At 52.6% G+C, this 25,005-nt stretch overlaps 1 protein-coding gene across 1 annotated transcript in view; it reads left to right on the top strand.

Moving 5' to 3' along the window:
• The window catches only part of LOC127912521 (histone deacetylase 7-like), a 66,925-nt gene that overhangs the window by 10,794 nt on the left and 31,126 nt on the right, over window positions 1-25,005 (top strand). Inside the window, exon 2 of the mRNA XM_052482173.1 lies at window positions 16,486-16,554. Coding sequence (XP_052338133.1) covers window positions 16,486-16,554 — 69 coding nt within the window. The remainder of the gene's footprint in view (window positions 1-16,485; window positions 16,555-25,005) is intronic.

Below are 25,005 nucleotides of genomic sequence, written 5' to 3'. Positions count from 1 at the left end.
ATCCCTGTCCCCGTCTGTCTGATGCCCTGCTCCCTCCCTCCCTGTCCCCGTCTGTCTGATGCCCTCCTCCCTCCATCCCTGTCCCCGTCTGTCTGATGCCCTCCTCCCTCCTCCCTCTATCCCTGTCCCCGTCTGTCTGATGCCCTGCTCCCTCCATCCCTGTCCCCGTCTGTCTGATGCCCTCCTCCCTCCTCCCTCCATCCCTGTCCCCGTCTGTCTGATGCCCTCCTCCCTCCTCCCTCCATCCCTGTCCCCGTCTGTCTGATGCCCTGCTCCCTCCATCCCTGTCCCCGTCTGTCTGATGCCCTCCTCCCTCCTCCCTCCATCCCTGTCCCCGTCTGTCTGATGCCCTCCACCTCCCTCCCTCCCTGTCCCCGTCTGTCTGATGCCCTCCACCTCCCTCCCTCCCTGTCCCCATCTGTCTGATGCCCTGCTCCCTCCATCCCTGTCCCCGTCTGTCTGATGCCCTCCTCCCTCCATCCCTGTCCCCATCTGTCTGATGCCCTCCTCCCTCCATCCCTGTCCCCGTCTGTCTGATGCCCTCCTCCCTCCATCCCTGTCCCCATCTGTCTGATGCCCTCCTCCTCCATCCCTGTCCCCGTCTGTCTGATGCCCTCCTCCCCTCCATCCCTGTCCCCATCTGTCTGATGCCCTCCTCCCTCCACCCCTGTCCCCGTCTGTCTGATGCCCTCCTCCCTCCATCCCTGTCCCCGTCTGTCTGATGCCCTCCTGCCTCCATCCCTGTCCCCGTCTGTCTGATGCCCTCCTCCTCCCTCCCTGTCCCCGTCTGTCTGATGCCCTCCTCCCTCCCTCCCTGTCCCCGTCTGTCTGATGCCCTCCCCCTCCCTCCCTGTCCCCGTCTGTCTGATGCCCTCCTCCCTCCCTCCCTGTCCCCGTCTGTCTGATGCCCTCCTCCCTCCATCCCTGTCCCCGTCTGTCTGATGCCCTCCTCCCTCCCTCCCTGTCCCCGTCTGTCTGATGCCCTCCTCACTCTATCCCTGTCCCCGTCTGTCTGATGCCCTCTCCTCCATCCCTCCATCCCTGTCCCCCTGTCCCCGTCTGATGCCCTCCTCCCTCCATCCCTGTCCCCGTCTGTCTGATGCCCTCCTCCCTCCATCCCTGTCCCCGTCTGTCTGATGCCCTCCTCCTCCATCCCTGTCCCCGTCTGTCTGATGCCCTCCTCCCTCCATCCCTCCATCCCTGTCCCCCTGTCCCCGTGTCTGATGCCCTCCTCCCTCCTCCCTCTATCCCTGTCCCTCCATCCCTGTCCCCCTGTCCCCGTCTGTCTGATGCCCTCCTCCCTCCATCCCTGTCCCCGTCTGTCTGATGCCCTCCTCCCTCCATCCCTGTCCCCGTCTGTCTGATGCCCTCCTCCTCCATCCCTGTCCCCGTCTGTCTGATGCCCTCCTCCCCTCCCCTCTATCCCTGTCCCCGTCTGTCTGATGCCCTGCTCCCTCCATCCCTGTCCCCGTCTGTCTGATGCCCTCCCTCCCTCCATCCCTGTCCCCGTCTGTCTGATGCTGTCTGATGCCCTCCTCCCCTCCTCTATCCCTGTCCCCGTCTGTCTGATGCCCTGTCCCTCCATCCCTGTCCCCGTCTGTCTGATGCCCTCCTCCCTCCTCCTCTATCCCTCCCCGTCCATCCCTCCCTCCCTGTCCCCGTCTGTCTGATGCCCTCCTCCCTCCATCCCTGTCCCCGTCTGTCTGATGCCCTCCTCCCTCCTCCCTCTATCCCTGTCCCCGTCTGTCTGATGCCCTCCTCCCTCCATCCCTGTCCCCGTCTGTCTGATGCCCTCCTCCCTCCTCCCTCCATCCCTGTCCCCGTCTGTCTGATGCCCTCCTCCCTCCTCCCTCCATCCCTGTCCCCGTCTGTCTGATGCCCTGCTCCCTCCATCCCTGTCCCCGTCTGTCTGATGCCCTCCTCCCTCCTCCCTCCATCCCTGTCCCCGTCTGTCTGATGCCCTCCACCTCCCTCCCTCCCTGTCCCCGTCTGTCTGATGCCCTCCACCTCCCCCTCCCTGTCCCCATCTGTCTGATGCCCTGCTCCCTCCATCCCTGTCCCCGTCTGTCTGATGCCCTCCTCCTCCATCCCTGTCCCCGTCTGTCTGATGCCCTCCTCCCCCATCCCTGTCCCCGTCTGTCTGATGCCCTCCTCCTCCATCCCTGTCCCCATCTGTCTGATGCCCTCCTCCCTCCATCCCTGTCCCCGTCTGTCTGATGCCCTCCTCCCTCCATCCCTGTCCCCATCTGTCTGATGCCCTCCTCCCTCCATCCCTGTCCCCGTCTGTCTGATGCCCTCCTCCCTCCATCCCTGTCCCCGTCTGTCTGATGCCCTCCTGCCCCTCCATCCCTGTCCCCGTCTGTCTGATGCCCTCCTCCTCCCTCCCTGTCCCCGTCTGTCTGATGCCCTCCTCCCTCCCTCCCTGTCCCCGTCTGTCTGATGCCCTCCTCCCTCCCTCCCTGTCCCCGTCTGTCTGATGCCCTCCTCCCTCCCTCCCTGTCCCCGTCTGTCTGATGCCCTCCTCCCTCCATCCCTGTCCCCGTCTGTCTGATGCCCTCCTCCTCCATCCCTGTCCCCGTCTGTCTGATGCCCTCCTCCCTCTATCCCTGTCCCCGTCTGTCTGATGCCCTCCTCCCTCCATCCCTGTCCCCGTCTGTCTGATGCCCTCCTCCCTCCATCCCTGTCCCCGTCTGTCTGATGCCCTCCTCACTCCATCCCTGTCCCCGTCTGTCTGATGCCCTCCTCCTCCATCCCTGTCCCCGTCTGTCTGATGCCCTCCTCCTCCATCCCTGTCCCCGTCTGTCTGATGCCCCTCCCTCCATCCCTGTCCCCGTCTGTCTGATGCCCTCCTCCCTCCTCCCTCTATCCCTGTCCCCGTCTGTCTGATGCCCTGCTCCCTCCATCCCTGTCCCCGTCTGTCTGATGCCCTCCTCCCTCCTCCCTCTATCCCTGTCCCCGTCTGTCTGATGCCCTGCTCCTTCCCTCCCTGTCCCCGTCTGTCTGATGCCCTCCTCCCTCCATCCCTGTCCCCGTCTGTCTGATGCCCTCCTCCCTCCTCCCTCTATCCCTGTCCCCGTCTGTCTGATGCCCTCCTCCCTCCATCCCTGTCCCCGTCTGTCTGATGCCCTCCTCCCTCCATCCCTGTCCCCATCTGTCTGATGCCCTCCTCCCTCCATCCCTGTCCCCGTCTGTCTGATGCCCTCCTCCCTCCATCCCTGTCCCCATCTGTCTGATGCCCTCCTCCCTCCATCCCTGTCCCCGTCTGTCTGATGCCCTCCTCCCTCCATCCCTGTCCCCGTCTGTCTGATGCCCTCCTGCCTCCATCCCTGTCCCCGTCTGTCTGATGCCCTCCTCCCTCCCTCCCTGTCCCCGTCTGTCTGATGCCCTCCTCCCTCCATCCCTGTCCCCGTCTGTCTGATGCCCTCCTCCCTCCCTCCCTGTCCCCGTCTGTCTGATGCCCTCCTCCCTCCCTCCCTGTCCCCGTCTGTCTGATGCCCTCCTCCCTCCATCCCTGTCCCCGTCTGTCTGATGCCCTCCTCCCTCCCTCCCTGTCCCCGTCTGTCTGATGCCCTCCTCCCTCCATCCCTGTCCCCGTCTGTCTGATGCCCTCCTCCCTCCATCCCTGTCCCCGTCTGTCTGATGCCCTCCTCCCTCCATCCCTGTCCCCGTCTGTCTGATGCCCTCCTCCCTCCATCCCTGTCCCCGTCTGTCTGATGCCCTCCTCCCTCCATCCCTGTCCCCGTCTGTCTGATGCCCTCCTCCCTCCATCCCTGTCCCCGTCTGTCTGATGCCCTCCTCCCTCCATCCCTGTCCCCGTCTGTCTGATGCCCTCCTCCCTCCTCCCTCTATCCCTGTCCCCGTCTGTCTGATGCCCTGCTCCTCCATCCCTGTCCCCGTCTGTCTGATGCCCTCCTCCTCCTCCTCTATCCCTGTCCCCGTCTGTCTGATGCCCTGCTCCCCCATCCCTGTCCCCGTCTGTCTGATGCCCTCCTCCCTCCATCCCTGTCCCCGTCTGTCTGATGCCCTCCTCCCTCCTCCTCTATCCCTGTCCCCGTCTGTCTGATGCCCTGTCCATCCCTGTCCCCGTCTGTCTGATGCCCTCCTCCTCCTCCCTCCATCCCTGTCCCCGTCTGTCTGATGCCCTCCTCCCCTCCCTCCATCCCTGTCCCCGTCTGTCTGATGCCCTCCTCCCTCCATCCCTGTCCCCGTCTGTCTGATGCCCTCCTCCCTCCTCCCTCCATCCCTGTCCCCGTCTGTCTGATGCCCACATCCCTGCTCCCTCCATCCCTGTCCCCGTCTGTCTGATGCCCTCCTCCCTCCTCCCTCCATCCCTGTCCCCGTCTGTCTGATGCCCTCCTCCCTCCTCCCTCCATCCCTGTCCCCATCTGTCTGATGCCCACATCCCTCCATCCCTGTCCCCGTCTGTCTGATGCCCTCCTCCCTCCATCCCTGTCCCCGTCTGTCTGATGCCCTCCTCCCTCCATCCCTGTCCCCGTCTGTCTGATGCCCTCCTCCCTCCATCCCTGTCCCCGTCTGTCTGATGCCCACATCCCTCCATCACTGTCCCCGTCTGTCTGATGCCCTCCTCCCTCCATCCCTGTCCCCGTCTGTCTGATGCCCTCCTCCCTCCATCCCTGTCCCCGTCTGTCTGATGCCCTCCTCCCTCCATCCCTGTCCCCATCCTGTCTGTCTGATGCCCTCCTCCCTCCATCCCTGTCCCCGTCTGTCTGATGCCCACATCCCTCCATCCCTGTCCCCGTCTGTCTGATGCCCACATCCCTCCATCACTGTCCCCGTCTGTCTGATGCCCTCCTCCCTCCATCCCTGTCCCCGTCTGTCTGATGCCCTCCTCCCTCCTCCCTCTATCCCTGTCCCCGTCTGTCTGATGCCCTCCTCCCTCCATCCCTGACCCCGTCTGTCTGATACCCTCCTCCCTCCATCCCTGTCCCCGTCTGTCTGATGCCCTCCTCCCTCCTCCCTCTATCCCTGTCCCCGTCTGTCTGATGCCCTCCTCCCTCCATCCCTGACCCCGTCTGTCTGATGCCCTCCTCCCTCTATCCCTGTCCCCGTCTGTCTGATGCCCTCCTCCCTCCATCCCTGTCCCCGTCTGTCTGATGCCCTCCTCCCTCCTCCCTCTATCCCTGTCCCCGTCTGTCTGATGCCCTCCTCCCTCCATCCCTGTCCCCGTCTGTCTGATGCCCTCCTCCCTCCTCCCTCTATCCCTGTCCCCGTCTGTCTGATGCCCTCCTCCCTCCATCCCTGTCCCCGTCTGTCTGATGCCCACATCCCTCCATCCCTGTCCCCGTCTGTCTGATGCTCTGCTCCCTCCATCCCTGTCCCCGTCTGTCTGATGCCCTCCTCCCTCCCTCCCTGTCCCCGTCTGTCTGATGCCCTCCTCCCTCCATCCCTGTCCCCGTCTGTCTGATGCCCTCCTCCCTCCCTCTATCCCTGTCCCCGTCTGTCTGATGCCCTCCTCCCTCCATCCCTGTCCCCGTCTGTCTGATGCCCATATCCCTCCATCCCTGTCCCCGTCTGTCTGATGCCCACATCCCTCCCTCCCTGTCCCCGTCTGTCTGATGCCCTCCTCCCTCCCTCCCTGTCCCCATCTGTCTGATGCCCTCCTCCCTCCATCCCTGTCCCCATCTGTCTGATGCCCTCCTCCCTCCATCCCTGTCCCCGTCTGTCTGATGCCCTCCTCCCTCCCTCCCTGTCCCCGTCTGTCTGATGCCCTCCTCCCTCCATCCCTGTCCCCGTCTGTCTGATGCCCTCCTCCCTCCATCCCTGTCCCCATCTGTCTGATGCCCACATCCCTCCATCCCTGTCCCCGTCTGTCTGATGCCCTCCTCCCTCCATCCCTGTCCCCATCTGTCTGATGCCCTCCTCCCTCCATCCCTGTCCCCATCTGTCTGATGCCCTCCTCCCTCCATCCCTGTCCCCGTCTGTCTGATGCCCTCCTCCCTCCATCCCTGTCCCCATCTGTCTGATGCCCTCCTCCCTCCATCCCTGTCCCCATCTGTCTGATGCCCTCCTCCCTCCATCCCTGTCCCCATCTGTCTGATGCCCTCCTCCCTCCATCCCTGTCCCCATCTGTCTGATGCCCTCCTCCCTCCATCCCTGTCCCCGTCTGTCTGATGCCCTCCTCCCTCCATCCCTGTCCCCGTCTGTCTGATGCCCTCCTCCCTCCATCCCTGTCCCCGTCTGTCTGATGCCCTCCTCCCTCCATCCCTGTCCCCATCTGTCTGATGCCCACATCCCTCCATCCCTGTCCCCGTCTGTCTGATGCCCTCCTCCCTCCATCCCTGTCCCCATCTGTCTGATGCCCTCCTCCCTCCATCCCTGGCCCCGTCTGTCTGATGCCCACATCCCTCCATCCCTGTCCCCGTCTGTCTGATGCCCTCCTCCCTCCCTCCCTGTCCCCGTCTGTCTGATGCCCTCCTCCCTCCCTCCCTGTCCCCGTCTGTCTGATGCCCTCCTCCCTCCATCCCTGTCCCCGTCTGTCTGATGCCCTCCTCCCTCCATCCCTGTCCCCGTCTGTCTGATGCCCTCCTCCCTCCATCCCTGTCCCCGTCTGTCTGATGCCCTCCTCCCTCCATCCCTGTCCCCGTCTGTCTGATGCCCTCCTCCCTCCTCCCTCTATCCCTGTCCCCGTCTGTCTGATGCCCTCCTCCCTCCATCCCTGTCCCCGTCTGTCTGATGCCCACATCCCTCCATCCCTGTCCCCGTCTGTCTGATGCCCACATCCCTCCCTCCCTGTCCCCGTCTGTCTGATGCCCTCCTCCCTCCCTCCCTGTCCCCGTCTGTCTGATGCCCTCCTCCCTCCATCCCTGTCCCCGTCTGTCTGATGCCCTCCTCCCTCCATCCCTGGCCCCGTCTGTCTGATGCCCTCCTCCCTCCATCCCTGTCCCCGTCTGTCTGATGCCTCCTCCCTCATCCTGTCCCCGTCTGTCTGATGCCCTCCTCCCTCCATCCCTGACCCCGTCTGTCTGATGCCCTCCTCCTCCATCCCTGTCCCCGTCTGTCTGATGCCCTCCTCCCTCCCCTCTATCCCTGTCCCCGTCTGTCTGATGCCCTGCTCCCTCCATCCCTGTCCCCGTCTGTCTGATGCCCTCCTCCCTCCTCCCTCTATCCCTGTCCCCGTCTGTCTGATGCCCTCCTCCCTCCATCCCTGTCCCCGTCTGTCTGATGCCCTCCTCCCTCCATCCCTGTCCCCGTCTGTCTGATGCCCTCCTCCTCCATCCCTCCCTCCATCCCTGTCCCCATCTGTCTGATGCCCATCCCTCCATCCCTGTCCCCGTCTGTCTGATGCCCTCCTCCCTCCATCCCTGTCCCCATCTGTCTGATGCCCTCCTCCTCCATCCCTGTCCCCATCTGTCTGATGCCCTCCTCCCTCCATCCCTGTCCCCATCTGTCTGATGCCCTCCTCCCCTCCATCCCTGTCCCCATCTGTCTGATGCCCTCCTCCTCCATCCCTGTCCCCGTCTGTCTGATGCCCTCCTCCTCCATCCTGTCCCCGTCTGTCTGATGCCCTCCTCCCTCCATCCCTGTCCCCATCTGTCTGATGCCCTCCTCCCTCCATCCCTGTCCCCGTCTGTCTGATGCCCTCCTCCCTCCATCCCTGTCCCCATCTGTCTGATGCCCTCCTCCCTCCATCCCTGTCCCCATCTGTCTGATGCCCTCCTCCCTCCATCCCTGTCCCCATCTGTCTGATGCCCTCCTCCCTCCATCCCTGTCCCCATCTGTCTGATGCCCTCCTCCCTCCATCCCTGTCCCCATCTGTCTGATGCCCTCCTCCCTCCATCCCTGTCCCCGTCTGTCTGATGCCCTCCTCCCTCCATCCCTGTCCCCATCTGTCTGATGCCCTCCTCCCTCCATCCCTGTCCCCATCTGTCTGATGCCCTCCTCCCTCCATCCCTGTCCCCATCTGTCTGATGCCCTCCTCCCTCCATCCCTGTCCCCATCTGTCTGATGCCCTCCTCCCTCCATCCCTGTCCCCATCTGTCTGATGCCCTCCTCCCTCCATCCCTGTCCCCATCTGTCTGATGCCCTCCTCCCTCCATCCCTGTCCCCGTCTGTCTGATGCCCTCCTCCCTCCATCCCTGTCCCCGTCTGTCTGATGCCCTCCTCCCTCCATCCCTGTCCCCGTCTGTCTGATGCCCTCCTCCCTCCATCCCTGTCCCCATCTGTCTGATGCCCACATCCCTCCATCCCTGTCCCCGTCTGTCTGATGCCCTCCTCCCTCCATCCCTGTCCCCATCTGTCTGATGCCCTCCTCCCTCCATCCCTGTCCCCATCTGTCTGATGCCCTCCTCCTCCATCCCTGTCCCCGTCTGTCTGATGCCCCTCCTCCATCCCTGTCCCCATCTGTCCTGATGCCCACATCCCTCCATCCCTGTCCCCGTCTGTCTGATGCCCTCCTCCCTCCATCCCTCCCCATCTGTCTGATGCCCTCCTCCCTCCATCCCTGTCCCCATCTGTCTGATGCCCTCCTCCCTCCATCCCTGTCCCCGTCTGTCTGATGCCCTCCTCCCTCCATCCCTGTCCCCGTCTGTCTGATGCCCTCCTCCCTCCATCCCTGTCCCCGTCCCCGTCTGTCTGATGCCCTCCTCCCTCCATCCCTGTCCCCATCTGTCTGATGCCCACATCCCTCCATCCCTGTCCCCGTCTGTCTGATGCCCTCCTCCCTCCATCCCTGTCCCCATCTGTCTGATGCCCTCCTCCCTCCATCCCTGGCCCCGTCTGTCTGATGCCCACATCCCTCCATCCCTGTCCCCGTCTGTCTGATGCCCTCCTCCCTCCATCCCTGTCCCCGTCTGTCTGATGCCCTGCTCCCTCCATCCCTGTCCCCGTCTGTCTGATGCCCTCCTCCCTCCATCCCTGTCCCCGTCTGTCTGATGCCCTCCTCCCTCCATCCCTGTCCCCGTCTGTCTGATGCCCTCCTCCCTCCCTCCCTGTCCCCGTCTGTCTGATGCCCTCCTCCCTCCATCCCTGTCCCCGTCTGTCTGATGCCCTCCTCCCTCCATCCCTGTCCCCGTCTGTCTGATGCCCTCCTCCCTCCATCCCTGTCCCCGTCTGTCTGATGCCCTCCTCCCTCCTCCTTCCCTGTCCCCGTCTGTCTGATGCCCTCCTCCCTCCATCCCTGTCCCCGTCTGTCTGATGCCCTGCTCCTCCATCCCTGTCCCCGTCTGTCTGATGCCCTGCTCCCTCCATCCCTGGCCCCGTCTGTCTGATGCCCTCCTCCCTCCTCCCTCCATCCCTGTCCCCGTCTGTCTGATGCCCTGCTCCTCCATCCCTGTCCCCGTCTGTCTGATGCCCTCCTCCCTCCATCCCTGTCCCCGTCTGTCTGATGCCCTCCTCCCTCCATCCCTGTCCCCGTCTGTCTGATGCCCTCCTCCTCCCTCCTGTCCCCGTCCTGATGCCCTCCTCCCTCCATCCCTGTCCCCGTCTGTCTGATGCCCTCCTCCCTCCATCCCTGTCCCCATCTGTCTGATGCCCACATCCCTCCATCCCTGTCCCCGTCTGTCTGATGCCCTCCTCCCTCCATCCCTGTCCCCATCTGTCTGATGCCCTCCTCCCTCCATCCCTGTCCCCGTCTGTCTGATGCCCACATCCCTCCATCCCTGTCCCTCTGTCTGATGCCCTCCTCCCTCCATCCCTGTCCCCGTCTGTCTGATGCCCTGCTCCCTCCATCCCTGTCCCCGTCTGTCTGATGCCCTCCTCCTCCATCCCTGTCCCCGTCTGTCTGATGCCCTCCTCCCTCCATCCCTGTCCCCGTCTGTCTGATGCCCTCCTCCCTCCCTCCCTGTCCCCGTCTGTCTGATGCCCTCCTCCCTCCATCCCTGTCCCCGTCTGTCTGATGCCCTCCTCCCTCCATCCCTGTCCCCGTCTGTCTGATGCCCTCCTCCCTCCATCCCTGTCCCCGTCTGTCTGATGCCCTCCTCCCTCCTCCCTCCATCCCTGTCCCCGTCTGTCTGATGCCCTCCTCCCTCCATCCCTGTCCCCGTCTGTCTGATGCCCTCCTCCCTCCATCCCTGTCCCCGTCTGTCTGATGCCCTCCTCCCTCCATCCCTGGCCCCGTCTGTCTGATGCCCTCCTCCCTCCTCCCTCCATCCCTGTCCCCGTCTGTCTGATGCCCTCCTCCCTCCATCCCTGTCCCCGTCTGTCTGATGCCCTCCTCCCTCCATCCCTGTCCCCGTCTGTCTGATGCCCTCCTCCCTCCCTCCCTGTCCCCGTCTGTCTGATGCCCTCCTCCCTCCATCCCTGTCCCCGTCTGTCTGATGCCCTCCTCCCTCCATCCCTGTCCCCGTCTGTCTGATGCCCTCCTCCCTCCATCCCTGTCCCCGTCTGTCTGATGCCCTCCTCCCTCCCTCCCTGTCCCCGTCTGTCTGATGCCCTCCTCCCTCCATCCCTGTCCCCGTCTGTCTGATGCCCTCCTCCCTCCATCCCTGTCCCTCCATCCCTGTCTGTCTGATGCCCTCCTCCCTCCATCCCTGTCCCCGTCTGTCTGATGCCCTCCTCCTCCATCCCTGTCCCCGTCTGTCTGATGCCCTCCTCCCTCCATCCCTGTCCCCGTCTGTCTGATGCCCTCCTCCCTCCATCCCTGTCCCCGTCTGTCTGATGCCCTCCTCCCTCCATCCCTGTCCCCGTCTGTCTGATGCCCTCCTCCCTCCATCCCTGTCCCCGTCTGTCTGATGCCCTCCTCCCTCCATCCCTGTCCCCGTCTGTCTGATGCCCTCCTCCCTCCATCCCTGTCCCCGTCTGTCTGATGCCCTCCTCCCTCCCTCCCTGTCCCCGTCTGTCTGATGCCCTCCTCCCTCCATCCCTGTCCCCGTCTGTCTGATGCCCTCCTCCCTCCATCCCTGTCCCCGTCTGTCTGATGCCCTCCTCCCTCCATCCCTGTCCCCGTCTGTCTGATGCCCTCCTCCCTCCATCCCTGTCCCCGTCTGTCTGATGCCCTCCTCCCTCCTCCCTCCATCCCTGTCCCCGTCTGTCTGATGCCCTCCTCCCTCCATCCCTGTCCCCGTCTGTCTGATGCCCTCCTCCCTCCATCCCTGTCCCCGTCTGTCTGATGCCCTATCTCTCTGCACCACATTGTGATCTTGGGCAGAGGTTACCAGGTCTTGTCCTGAAAGGCCTAAAATAATATCTGTATCTTTCTATGTCTTATTGACTTGAGTTGGAATGTACAGCAAAGTTGCAAAAATGTTGTCAATTATAATGTAATTAAGAGGCATCCCAGGATCTTGCCGTGGTACATGGTTTAGGTTTTGACAGTACTCATCTTGCACTTTTTGGAAGTGTTGTCTTATTTTGTGTATTGATCCTGATTATAATATGTGTGTGAAACTGAGAGTCCTTGTCAGTGTAATTGTGCAGGTGGGAGTCGGAAGTTTACATACACCTCAGCCAAATACATTTAAACTCAGTTTTTCACAATTCCTGACATTTAATCCTGGTAAACCTTCCCTGTCTTAGGTCAGTTAGGATCACCTGTCTTAGGTCAGTTAGAATGTGAAATATCAGAATAATAGTAGAGAGAGTGATTAATTTCTTTCATCACATTCCCAGTGGGTCAGAAGTTTACATACACTCAATTAGTATTTGGTAGCACTGCCTTTAAATTGTTTAACTTGGGTCAAATGTTTCGGGTAGCCTTCCACAAGCTTCCCACAATAAGTTGGGTGAATTTTGGCCCATTCCTCCTGACAGAGCTGGTGTAACTGAATCAGGTTTGTAGGCCTCCTTGCTCGCACACACTTTTTAAGTTCTGCCCACAAATTTTCTGTAGGATTGAGGTTAGGGCTTTGTGATGGCCACTCCAATACCTTGACTTTGTTGTCCTTAAGCTATTTTTCCACAACTTTGGAAGTATGCTTGGGGTCAATGTCCATTTGGAAGACCCATTTGCGACCAAGCTTTAACTTCCTGACTAATGTCTTGAGATGTTGCTTCAATATATCCACATCATTTCCCTACCTCATGATGCCATCTATTTTGTGAAGTGCACCAGTCCCTCCTGCAGCAAAGCACACCCACAATATTATGCTGCCACCCCCGTGCTTCACGGTTGGGATGGTGTTCTTTGGCTTGCAAGCTTCCCACTTTTTCCTCCAAACATAACGATGGTCATTATGGCCAAACAGCTCTATTTCTGTTTTTCTGTTTTTACTTTTTATTTCACCTTTATTTAACCAGGTAGGCTAGTTGAGAACAAGTTCTCATTTACAACTGCGACCTGGCCAAGATAAAGCATGGCAGTGTGAACAGACAACAACACAGAGTTACACATGGAGTAAACAATAAACAAGTCAATAACACAGTAGGAAAAAAAGAGTCTATATACATTGTGTGCAAAAGGCATGAGGAGGTAGACAATAAATAGGCCATATGAGTGAAAAATTACAATTTAGCAGATCAACACTGGAGTGATAAATGATCAGATGGTCATGTGCAGGTAGAGATACTGGTGTGCAAAAGAGCAGAAAAGTAAATATAAATAAAAACAGTATGGGGATGAGGTAGGTATATTGGGTGGGCTATTTACCGATAGACTATGTACAGCTGCAGCGATCGGTTAGCTGCTCAGATAGCAGATGTTTAAAGTTGGTAAGGGAGATAAAAGTCTCCAACTTCAGTGATTTTTGCAATTCGTTCCAGTCACAGGAAGCAGAGAACTGGAAGGAAAGGCGGCCAAATGAGGTGTTGGCTTTAAGGATGATCAGTGAGATATACCTGCTGGAGTGCGTGCTACGGGTGGGTGTTGCCATCGTGACCAGTGAACTGAGATAAGGCGGAGCTTTACCTAGCATGGACTTGTAGATGATCTGGAGCCAGTGGGTCTGGCGACGAATATGTCGCGAGGGCCAGCCGACTAGAGCATACAGGTCGCAGTGGTGGGTGGTATAAGGTGCTTTAGTAACAAAACGGTCTGTTTCATCAGACCAGAGGACATTTCTCCAAAAAGTAGAATCTTTGACCCCATGTGCAGTTGCAAACCGTAGTCTGTCTTTTTTATGGCGGTTTTGGAGCGGTGGTTTCTTCCTTGCTGAGCAGCCTTTCAGGTTATGTCGATATATAACTCGTTTTTACTGTGGATATAAATACTTTGTACCTGTTTCCTCTAGCATCTTCACATGGTCCTTTGCTGTTGTTCTGGGATTGATTTGTACTTTTTGCACCAAAGTACGTTCATCCTTCCTGAGCGGTATGACGGCTGCGTGGTTCCATGGTGTTTATACTTGTGTACTATTGTTTGTGAATGTGGTACCTTCAGGCGTTTGGAAATTGCTCCCAAGGATGAACCAGACTTGTGAAGGTCTACCACTTTTTTTCTGAGTTCTTGGCTGATTTCGTTTGATTTTCCCATGATGTCAAGCAAAGAGGCACTGAGTTTGAAGGTAGGCCTTGAAATACATCCACAGGTACACCTACAATTGACTCAAATTAGCCTATCAGAAGCTTCTAAAGCCATGACATAATTTTCTGGAATTTTCCAAGCTTTTTGAAGGCATAGTCAACTTCTGACCCCCTGGAATTGTGATACAGTGAATTATAAGTGAAATAATCTGTCTGTAAACAATTGTTTATGCACAAAGTAGGTGTCCTAACCGACTTGCCAAAATATAGTTTGTTAACAAGAAATGTGTGGAGTGGTTGAAAAATGAGTTTTAATGACTGCAACCAATCTAAGTGCATGTAAACTTCCGACTTCAACTGTAAATACATGTAGTTCACAGCTGACCACATCCTGTACATATATAACTAACATAGAGGCCTCTTCCCCTCAAATTAACTGACATTTGAACGTGGTAAATATTCTACAAAAATACATTTCAACATATTTTAACTGGGCCCGCTGTATGTCCAGCCTCTGTTTAAACATTTTGGAGACATTTGATTGAATTACATTCTTAAATAATAATAATATATGCCATTTAGCAGACGCTTTTATCCAAAGCGACTTACAGTCATTTTGGAGACATTTGATTGAATTACATTCTTAGAAATTCTTAGTGTCTTATACAGTCACCCCAAAAGAGTGTTTGTATGCATCACGTCTCTGACACAGCGTGATATGGGTCAAATAAAACAGTTTAACATCCGTCTCAACCAGAGCAACAGATTGGTCACTGCTGTCTGTCTTTTACATTTGGGTGTTACAGTGCAGCGTGGCTAACATAGGCCAGCGCCTCGCCAGTGCGCCTAAACTTCTGCCTGTGTTTGTGATCATGTGTGTGTGCCTCCCTGTGGGCTGCTAGCCTGCTGTGCCGTTTCGCTGTCACACACACTGTGGTCTTGTTATTTTCAGCTCATGCCGGACGTGATTCAGACTGGGGGATTGTGTAATTGACAAGACAAACCACACACACATGCACACACTCATAAACACCCACACTTTGGGAGGATTTCTGGTAAGGGTGCTGGGCTCCCCCTGTGCATACGCATGTGAAGGCGAGTATAACCCACAGCACAGCCTGCATTAGGTTTCGTTCTTGGTGTGCATGAGCAGTTTGTTTTACTGTTGAGCTTGAAAAGTGCATCACGGAGGTTGAGTGGAAATGAAAGCAGTGCTCAAGCCGGGGAAACCAGCCTTTGAAGGATGGACTGAACTCTTTATCATAGATCACTTTCTGTCATTTCCTGTCCTCAAAACACACACAGCACACGCAGGTGATGCTTGACTCCCACCTCAAACCCTCATATTGTGTTATTTGCTCCTCTGCAAAAGATGTACACATGTAGGATCTGATTTTGAGTCTGTTTGCTACAGCAGGACATATGCATTATTATGTGGGTTATAATTAATAGACATTTTTGTAGGGGTTGATACAGTTTTTGTAAGGGAAAATCAAGTCTGAAATTCCAAAGTGGAAATGACAAACTTCAGAATCCTTTTTAAACCTCAAATACGCAACAAGTAAAAAATGTCCTGCATTGCAAGAAAGTTCTCCTGCAACAGGGTGATCAAGTTAAGATCCTACATCTGTAGACAACTGTGTCATTCGGATGTTTTAATCCAAACATCACTATTTGTATTGTTACTTTTAAACAACGCATTAGGGTCACAGGAAAAGTTCGTGGGAGGTGACAGATAAAGTAATGTGCATGGGTTACCTTGTCCAACAGATAGACAGGAAGCCCTTAGTAACTATTTAGATCTAACCATTTCCTAGGAGCTACTGTACGCATTCATAAAGACATTTCATAGAAGTTGTCTGTGAAATTGAAGATGACCAGATGAAGCTGACAAATTACATTTGAACTTTCACCTTTTCACAGAGTTCCATATGTCTCTGCTATAACCATACTTGCTGCTAATTGAGACAATAGCTACTAGAGCACTTGTAAACTCTATAGCATACTATTTGGTTTACTTGATTGATGTCATAAGTTCACATAGAAATGCTACATTGAGAAACATATTGGAACAGAGAATATTTATTATTACACAAGTTATTACATGTTTATAATAGCGTTGTCCAAAAAGTACGAGTAGAGGACTCTAACATAGTTATTCTCTTGCAATAAACAGTGGTTGCCATGTCAGCAGGTGGAGCTGTAGAAGCCATCTGAACAAAAATTATGAACAAAGTTTCGGACAGGAAAAAGTACGGTGTTCGGATTGGCTACAGAGTGTACCAATAGGAAGCTCCTATGCTGAAACAATGGCAGAGAGAAGTTGTGTGATGTCAACGCTATTTTTGGTGCTACCCGCCTAGATTTCTATTTTCGTCTTCTTCAGGGGCTGGACTTACCAAGTTGCTTGCGACAACTCTTTCTTCCTCACTCTCTTGTACTACTGACGAATCTCATCCTTTGACCCTGGTCCCGTTCCCTGTAAGTCCTTTCACAAATAGCCTAGGCTTCACAGGACGAATCATATCATTGCCTTTTTTGTTTTTGGAGGAGTAGCCAGTTTTAGAATAGGGAGTTATTCTGTGACTTATTCTTACAAGGTAACACCTTTTCTTTCATGCCCATAAGTTGCGAGATGTCAGATAATTGTTCGAGGTTATATTGCAGCAGTAGAGTACTCTATATACCTGGGAATGTATCATACTGGTTATGTTTATGTGCACCGCAGCCAGGTCTGTCATTCTACAAATAGGTTGGCAACGTTTTGAAACAAGCAGATTTAATTGGGGCTACAATCAACCTCTCCTCGCAGGGCCGTCTTGTAAATGTAGGCATGTTATTTCTCTCCCTTCTCGTTTCCATGGCATCCCCTCAGAGCAGATGTTCAGGCCAGGGCAACAGGTTTTCTCCGAGTGAGAAAATGAATTCCATTGTGGAATTGTTACAAGAAAGTTCGCGATCGTGAAGCGATACTTTTTATCGGAAGCAAAGTGTTTCTTTCTTTTTTTTCTGAAAGCTGTGTAAGGTCCTTTGTTTTAGACAGCCTAGACGTTTGATACATATGTTTGATAACATTGATAGTTCACTGCTCTGATGATTGTGAATAATAAACTTTCTCTCTCCGTTCTGCAGATACAACCACGGCGTCGGGACCTACCCTAGACAAAGACCAACGGGACAGCGTTTTTTCAAGAGTGGCAGGTAGGCCCCCTAAATGTGTCACTTCAGCCGTTAAATAACAATGTAACAACTCATTGCTGCATATCAGCTCACGGTCTTCAGAATAGGCCTGACCTACATATATATATATATATATTTCAGAATGAGTAAATTTTTTTAGATGGGCTACATCTGTTTGCATGTCACCAACCCACCCACTATTCAAGGTTCTTTGAGCAGGTCAGAACAGTTATGCAGCTGTCAGAAACGTTCAGATCTAGCCTATTCTGTATGTCTATAACAATCTATGCGCAGACAAATATGGAAATATCCTGGAGAAAACATTGTTCTGGGTTGAGCGCTGCGAATGATGATGAGCATGTCATACATAGTTCATGATTTGTCAGAGGAAGTAAAGTATTTTCACTTGAAACACGTGATTCTCTAGATATATGAACTTTTAGAGCAACACACACACACACGTACACACATCACAACACTACAGTAGGGTAGGGGATCATATCTTTTGGATAGGGGATCCTATATTCTTATGTTTTCACACCACAAACTACTCCCAGAATGACAAACACAGTACATATGATTAAGTAAAACATGTACTGTGTATGTTGTTGTTTTGAGTCTGATGGGGATGAATCCCGTTTGAACTATCAATCAGTGTTCATTGTAAAGGCTAACATGCTTATTACGTGTGTGGAATAGTTGGCACTGACGGCTACAGTCTGAGTGTATGTATTTGCTCTGACTGCTAGCTCTTGCTGTGCCAGGCTTATGTTCCATCCTTCCAAACGAGTCCGATTTCCTTAGAAAAACAGAGTGAGGTCATGGCCGAGGCTGCAGTGTCCAGTTTCATGTGTGTCCGTCCAGGCCAACTGACACGGTCCTTCTCCTCTGTCCCTGTCGCTATTCATCAGAGGGCTGTGCGTCTCATTCTCCGCTAGCTGCTGCTGTTGCTCTGATGAGACACACAACAAGCCCCCTTAATTGAAGTTAAATCAATGAGGTAATTAAAACTAGGCTGTGGTCCGTCAGCGTTGTGCTGTGGTTGTTCCTCAGATCGTCCTGTTGTGATTCTACTGCCACATGCCAGGGGAAAGGTACTGCGTCTGTGTTATGTGCCCAGACGGTAGTGTATCATTCCATAGCAAGAAGCTCAATATCAGTTAAATATATTTTCCAGCAGTTTGGATTTGGATCATACCAGCCTATTCAGAGTCTGGAACCGAGTACGTGTCTGTGGTTTGCTGTTTGTCTGGACAAGGTATTTGTTGCTTGTGAAACCACAGAGTGAAGGGTTGTGATACGGAGAGTGAAGGGGATGAGAACTCACAAACCCTCAAAAAATATAGTCTTACATTTCCCTTAACATACCAGGAACGGAGGAAAATGGAGATAACAATAGCAAGATTGTTTTGCAAGGAGCTGCAGTAAAGATCACGTTTCCTGTTTCTGACTGAAACCCGGATCAGCTGACTCCCTCCTTCCCTCCCGTTGCTGTCTTGAGAGAAAAAGCCCAGAGGGTTCAATTGAACTTTTAGTCAGGGATGCAGAGACTATTAGTCCTGTATACAACTCGACTGAAGTTGGATAGATTGATTGTTTGCTGTCCTTTAGATCCATGAAATAATTTGATACAGTTAGATACATATTCCTTGTGGTGACAGACCTTGTTATCTGTGGAACCAAACATTGTTGAATGTGAAATGTGAGTCTCGATCCCTGAGGCAGGCCTGTAAGTTGTGTCCCTAGTCATGCTGTCCAGGAATTGGTTTCATAACGGCAGCATATACATATAGCATTTACCTCTCAGGCCAGTTGGACATGTTAAAAAGTTACCAAGTCACCTTAAGCAAACTCCCAGCTCTGCACCAGGAGCTCAAGTCAGTTAATGGCCTGATGCTCTGCTAATGGTTTCATGGTCTACCTGTGTTAACTTTGAACGCCAGGAACCAAGAAAATAAATCTACTCATAGCTCTGAGGTTTTCTTACTGGATTTGGAGATGGATACGTTTCTGGTCTCCGATAACGACTGTGGGTTTTGCAGTTATGTATTCAGTGTGAGTGCGTGCGTTTTGTGTGTGTGTGTGTGTGTGTGTGTGTGTGTGTGTGTGTGTGTGTGTGTGTGTGTGTGTGTGTGTGTGTGTGTGTGTGTGTGTGTGTGTGTGTGTGTGTGTGTGTACATGCACGTGTGTGTGTGTGTGTGTGTGTGTGTGTGTGTGTGTGTGTGTGTGTGTGTGTGTGTGTGTGTGTGTGTGTGTGTGTGTGTGTGTGTGTGTGTGTGTGTGTGTGTGTGTGTGTGTGTGTGTGTGTGTGTGTGTGTGTGTGTGTGTGTGTGTGTGTGTGTGTGTGTGTATGCGCGTGTGTGTTACCAAGAATTTTAATGCCCTCTTCTGTTGTTGTTCATTCAGTCAGAAAAGCGTGACTCTGCATATTCATGGTTTTCTCAGAACAGTTGTTAAAGTTTATAAGTCTCAGAGAGTGTGTGATAGGGAGAGGGACAGAAAGACATCTTGATAACTGCAGAGGGACACCGGGACTTAAACTTGGCGAGAGACAGGAGAGAAAAGAGAGATGCACGGATGTCTGAAAGATGTCATTATCTGCATTTTTGTGTGCACTCATATGCCGTTTACCTTAACCACTGAATTATACTGTAGCCTCCCCTCTTCTCTGAGAGGAGTAAATGTAGCAGAAACTGTCCTCTTTCCTTTCTGTGTCTCTGCCAAGCTGGGCTGGCCATGAATGTTCTGTTTTCATAGTACCTTAGGGTTAGCAATCCAGGGGCCTTTCTTCTCTCCTCTCATCCCTCTCTCCCCACCCAGGAGCCAGACCAGGGTTCACTACACAACGTCCCCATACTGCTGACCTCTGGGTCAAGTGGCAGGAACTTTCGTTTACCTGTCTGTTCTGCTCTCAGGGTGATGCAGGAAATTGTGTTTCACTTTGTAGTCATGGTTATACAGTACAGGTTGCTACTCCATGGTTCAGTGCAACAGGCTTGTTGAGAGAGTGCTATGTAGTCCTTTACTGGGTGCATCCTCTTCTTAAATAACATGACATAGAATAAAACCGCAGTAATTGATGCATGCAAGACAAGTGCAACCTTTCATATCACACCATGTAGCTTACAGCACAGCAACACTTGACTCGACTGGCTGTCCGTAACAATGTTTGTTTTAGTTTCTTGCTAAGAGATGTTGTGGTGATACGGTGGTGGCATGGCTGAGACAGGTGTGTGTGTTGTGAGGGTTGTTGATGTGGGTGTGTTGACGTATGTTGGGCCTGGGTGATGAGTGGGCCATGCAGAGTCTCTTTGAGAGAGTTGCTGTGTTGAGTGTCTTATCTCACTGGGGCTGTGGGGAATGTGTTTGATGTTGGAGGTGGAAGGAGGGGTGGAAACACACACACACACACACACACACACACACACACACACACACACACACACACACACACACACACACACACACACACACACACACACACAACACACACACACACACACACACACACACACACACACACACACACACACACACACACACACACACACACACACACACACACACACACACACACACACTGGCTTTAAGGGAGTGACTAACCTAATAGCCTCACCACCCAGCAAACAGGGGACGTCCTGAGGACATTCAGCGACGTTCCCTTTAGGTCCCATAATTCTACCCTCCTGATTCCTGCTTACAAGCAAAAATTAAAGCAGGAAGCACCAGTGACTGTATAAAAAAAGCGGTCAGGTGAAGCAGATGCTAAACTACAGGACTGTTTTGCTATCACAGACTGGAACATGTTCCAGGATTCTTCCGATGGCATTGAGGAGTACACCACATCAGTCACTGGCTTTATCAATAAGTGCATCGAGGACCTCGTCCCCACAGTGACTGTACGTACATACCCCAACCAGAAGCCATGGATTACAGGCAACATTCGCACTGAGCTAAAGGGTAGAGCTGCCGCTTTCAAAGTGCGGGACTCTAAGCTTATAAGAAATTCTGCTATGCCCTCCGACGAACCATCAAACAGGCCAAACGTCAATACAGGGCTAAAGTTGAATTGTACTACACCGGTTCCGACTACAAAGGGAAGCACAGCTACGAGCTGCCCAGTGACACGAGCCTACCAGGCGAGCTAAATCACTTCTATGCTCGCTTCGAGGCAAGCAACACTGAGGCATGCATGAGAGCATCAGCAGTTCAGGACGACTGTGTGATCACGCTCTCCGTAGCCGACGTGAGTAACACCTTTTAAACAGGTCAACATTCACAAGGCTGTGGGGCCAGACGGATTACCAGGACGTGTGCTCCAGGCATGTGCTGACCAACTGGCAGGTGTCTTCACTGACATTTTCAACATGTCCCTGATTGAGTCTGTAATACCAATATGTTTCAATCAGACCACCATAGTCCCTGTGTCCAAGAACACAAAGGCAACCTGCCTAAATGACACCAGACCCATAGCACTCACGTCCGTAACATTAAAGTTCTTTGAAAGGCTGGTAATGGCTCACATCAACACCATTATCCCAGAAACCCTAGACCCACTCCAATTTGCATACTGCCCAAACAGATCCACAGATGATGCATTCTCTATTGCACTCCACACTAACCTTTCCCACCTGGCCAAAAGGAACACCTACGTGAGAATGCTATTTATTGATTACAGCTCAGCGTTCAACACCATAGTACCCTCAAAGCTCATCACCAAGTTAAGGATCCTGGTACTAAACACCTCCCTCTGCAACTGGATCCTGGACTTCCTGACGGGCCGCCACCAGGTGGTGAGGGTAGGTAGCAACACATCTGCCATGCTGATCCTCAACACTGGAGCCCCTCAGGGGTGCGTGGTCAGTACCCCCTGTACTCCCTGTTCACCCACGACTGCATGGCCAGGCACGACTCATCACGATCATTAAGTTTGCAGACGACACAACAGCCTGATCACCGACAACGACGAGACAGCCTATAGGGAGGAGGTCAGAGACCTGGCCGTGTGGTGCCAGAATAACAACCTATCCCTCAAAGTAACCAAGACTAAGGAGATGATTGTGGACTACAGGAAAAGGAGGACCGAGCACGCCACCATTCTTATCGACGGGGCTGTAGTGGAACAGGTTGAGAGCTTCTAGTTCCTTGGTGTCCACATCACCAACAAACTAGAATGGGCCAAACAGCAATTGCTCGGGTCCCGACCGCAAGGCACTACAGAGGGTAGTGCGTATGGCCCAGTACATCACTGGGGCTAAGCTGCCATCCAGGACCTCTACACCAGGCGGTGTAAGAGGAAGGCCCTAAAAATTGTCAAAGAGCCACCCAGCCATCCCAGTCATAGACTGTTCTCTCTACTACCGCATGGCAAGCGGTACCGGAGTGCCAAGTCTAGGACAAAAAGGCTTCTCAACAGTTTTTACCACCAAGCCATAAGACTCCCAAACAGGTAATCAAAAGGCTACCCGGACTATTTGCATTGTGTGCCTCCTCCCAACCCCTGTTTATCATATATGCATAGTCACTTTAACTATACATTCATGTACATACTACCTCAATTGGCCCGACAAACCAGTGCCCTCGCACATAGGCTAACCGGGCTATCTGCATTGTGTCCCACCACCCGCCAACCCCTCTTACGCTACTGCTACTCTCTGTTTAGCATATATGCATAGTCACTTTAACCATATCTACATGTACATACTACCTCAATCAGCCTGACTAACTGGTGCCTGTATATAGCCTCGCTACGTTTATAGCCTCGCTACTGTTATAGCCTCACTACTGTATATAGCCTCACTACTGTATATAGCCTCGCTACTGTTATAGCCTCACTACTGTACATAGCCTCGCTACTGTTATAGCCTCACTACTGTACAATACCTCGCTACTGTTATAGTCTCGCTACTGTACATAGCCTCGCTATTGTTTATAGCCTCGCTACTGTACATAGCCTCGCTACTGTTATAGCCTCGCTACTGTACATAGCCTCGCTTCTGTTATAGCCTCGCTACTGTACATAGCCTCGCTACTGTATATAGCCTCACTACTGTATATAGCCTCACTACTGTTATAGCCTCACTACTGTTATAGCCTCACTACTGTACATAGCCTCGCTACTGTTATAGCCTCACTACTGTATATAGCCTCACTACTGTACATAGCCTCACTAATGTACATAGCCTCACTACTGTTATAGCCTCACTAGTGTACATAGCCTCACTCATAGCCTCACTACTGTACATAGCCTCGCTACTGTTATAGCCTCACTACTGTATATAGCCTCGCTACGTTTATAGCCTCACTAGTGTACATAGCCTCACTACTGTTATAGCCTCGCTACTGTTATAGCCTCACTGCTATATATAGCCTCGCTACGTTTATAGCCTCACTAGTGTACATAGCCTCACTACGTTTATAGCCTCACTAGGGTACATAGCCTCACTACTGTATAGAGCCTCGCTACGTTTATAGCCTCACTAGTGTACATAGCCTCACTACTGTACATAGCCTCGCTACTGTTATAGTGTCACTACTGTATATAGTCTCGCTACGTTTATAGCCTCACTAGTGTACATAGCCTCACTAGTGTACATAGCCTCACTACTGTACATAGCCTCACTACTGTACATAGCCTCACTACTGTATATAGCCTCACTACTGTATATAGCCTCGCTACGTTTATAGCCTCACTAGTGTATATAGCCTCGCTACGTTTATAGCCTCACTACTGTTATAGCCTCGCTACGTTTATAGCCTCACTAGTGTACATAGCCTCACTACTGTACATAGCCTCGCTACTGTTATAGTGTTATAGCCTCACCACTGTACATAACCTCACTACTGTACATAGCCTCACTACTGTACATAGCCTCGCTACTGTTAAAATGTTATAGCCTTACTACTGTACATAGCCTCACTACTGTACATAGCCTCGCTACTGTTATAGTGTTATAGCCTCACTACTGTACATAACATCACTACTGTACATAACCTCACTACTGTACATAGCCTCACTACTGTACATAGCCTCACTACTGTCATTCTCACTGTCTTTTTTACTGTTGTTTTTATTTCTTTACTTTCCTATTGGTCACCTAATACCTGGTTAGAGCCTGTAAGTTAGCATTTCACTGTAAGGTGAAACCTGTTGTATTCTGGGCACGTGACAAAGAAACTTTGATTTGATTAAGGGTTTCGGCGTGACGTTATCCCTCTGACGTTCTGAGAATTTTTTACGAATGTTGCATGATGGTCCCAAAAGAACATCCTAAAAATGTCCTTAGGAATGTCCCTGGGACAAACGGGGAACTAGACAAATCCTCCAGGGGGACGAAGGCACAACATCCCAAGAAAGTCCTAAAAATATCCTCGGGACCAACCGGGAACTAGAAGAAACCTCCAATGGACCATGACACAATATCCTGACGACTTTAGGCGACCATTTCTTGATGTCCTAATGACTCATTACTGTTTGCAAGGCAGCTGCTTCTGAAGCAGAGGGTCTGAAAGCCGCTGACAGCTGTGGATTCCTTCAGACCCTCAAAAAGAAGGGGAAAAAGAGGGGTTGAGTAAAACAGGGAGAGAGAGAAAAAGAGAGCGAGTGAGATGGAACTGAGAGAAAGACAGAGAGAGAAGGGGATGTAGAAGTACTGACAGATCAGGATATCTGGGATTGCGGTCGACACACACTATAATTGGAGATCCTGGGTTGCACAAGGTTGATTTAGCAATGGTTAAGACAAAAACACTATCATTGTTTAAAGGCCCAGTGCAGGCAAAAACATGTTTTGCCTATGTTGTCAACACTGAGGTTGGAATATTACTGTAATGTGAACATTATGACAATGCCTTTTTAGTGTAAGCTGTTTGAAAAGTAGTGCTGAGAGATTAGTGCGTTTTGATGTCGGTTCAGTTTCGGGTTCAATTATTAAAAATAATCACGTTTTTTTGATTATTTGGTTTGAATGCTGTAATAACACAGAATAAAACAATTAATAAAAGTCCTGTGATGGTAGCGACTGTCCATTTAATGATTATCACTTATTAACCATAATTTATTCACATTACTTTACTTTAATAAAATATTTAAGTTGTTGTATATATTACATTTGTTCTATTTGATGAATGTATTATTTAATTTCAAGTCATCTCATCACCATAGACATGCTACCTATGCTGTCTGACAAAATCACTATTTTGTAGTCCTTCAAAGGAAGTAAGGCATACTTTTATGACTGCTGATTACCAACTATCAATGACTTACATCCTGTATTTTCAGGTAGAGATACCTCGCGACGCAACAGCTGCTCTCCACAGTGCATTCGGAAAGTATATTCAGACCCCTTCCCTTTTCACACATTTTGTTACGTTACCGCCTTATTCTAAAATGGATAAAACTGTTTCCCCCCCTCATCAATCCACACACAATACCACATAATGACAAAGCAAAAAAAAAAAGATTTTTTAGAC

The sequence above is a fragment of the Oncorhynchus keta genome, chromosome 27 (assembly GCF_023373465.1).
Source record: "Oncorhynchus keta strain PuntledgeMale-10-30-2019 chromosome 27, Oket_V2, whole genome shotgun sequence".
Lineage (NCBI taxonomy): Eukaryota > Metazoa > Chordata > Actinopteri > Salmoniformes > Salmonidae > Oncorhynchus > Oncorhynchus keta.
Note: the sequence above shows the minus strand (reverse complement) of the source record. Positions and strands in the feature narration are given on the sequence as shown.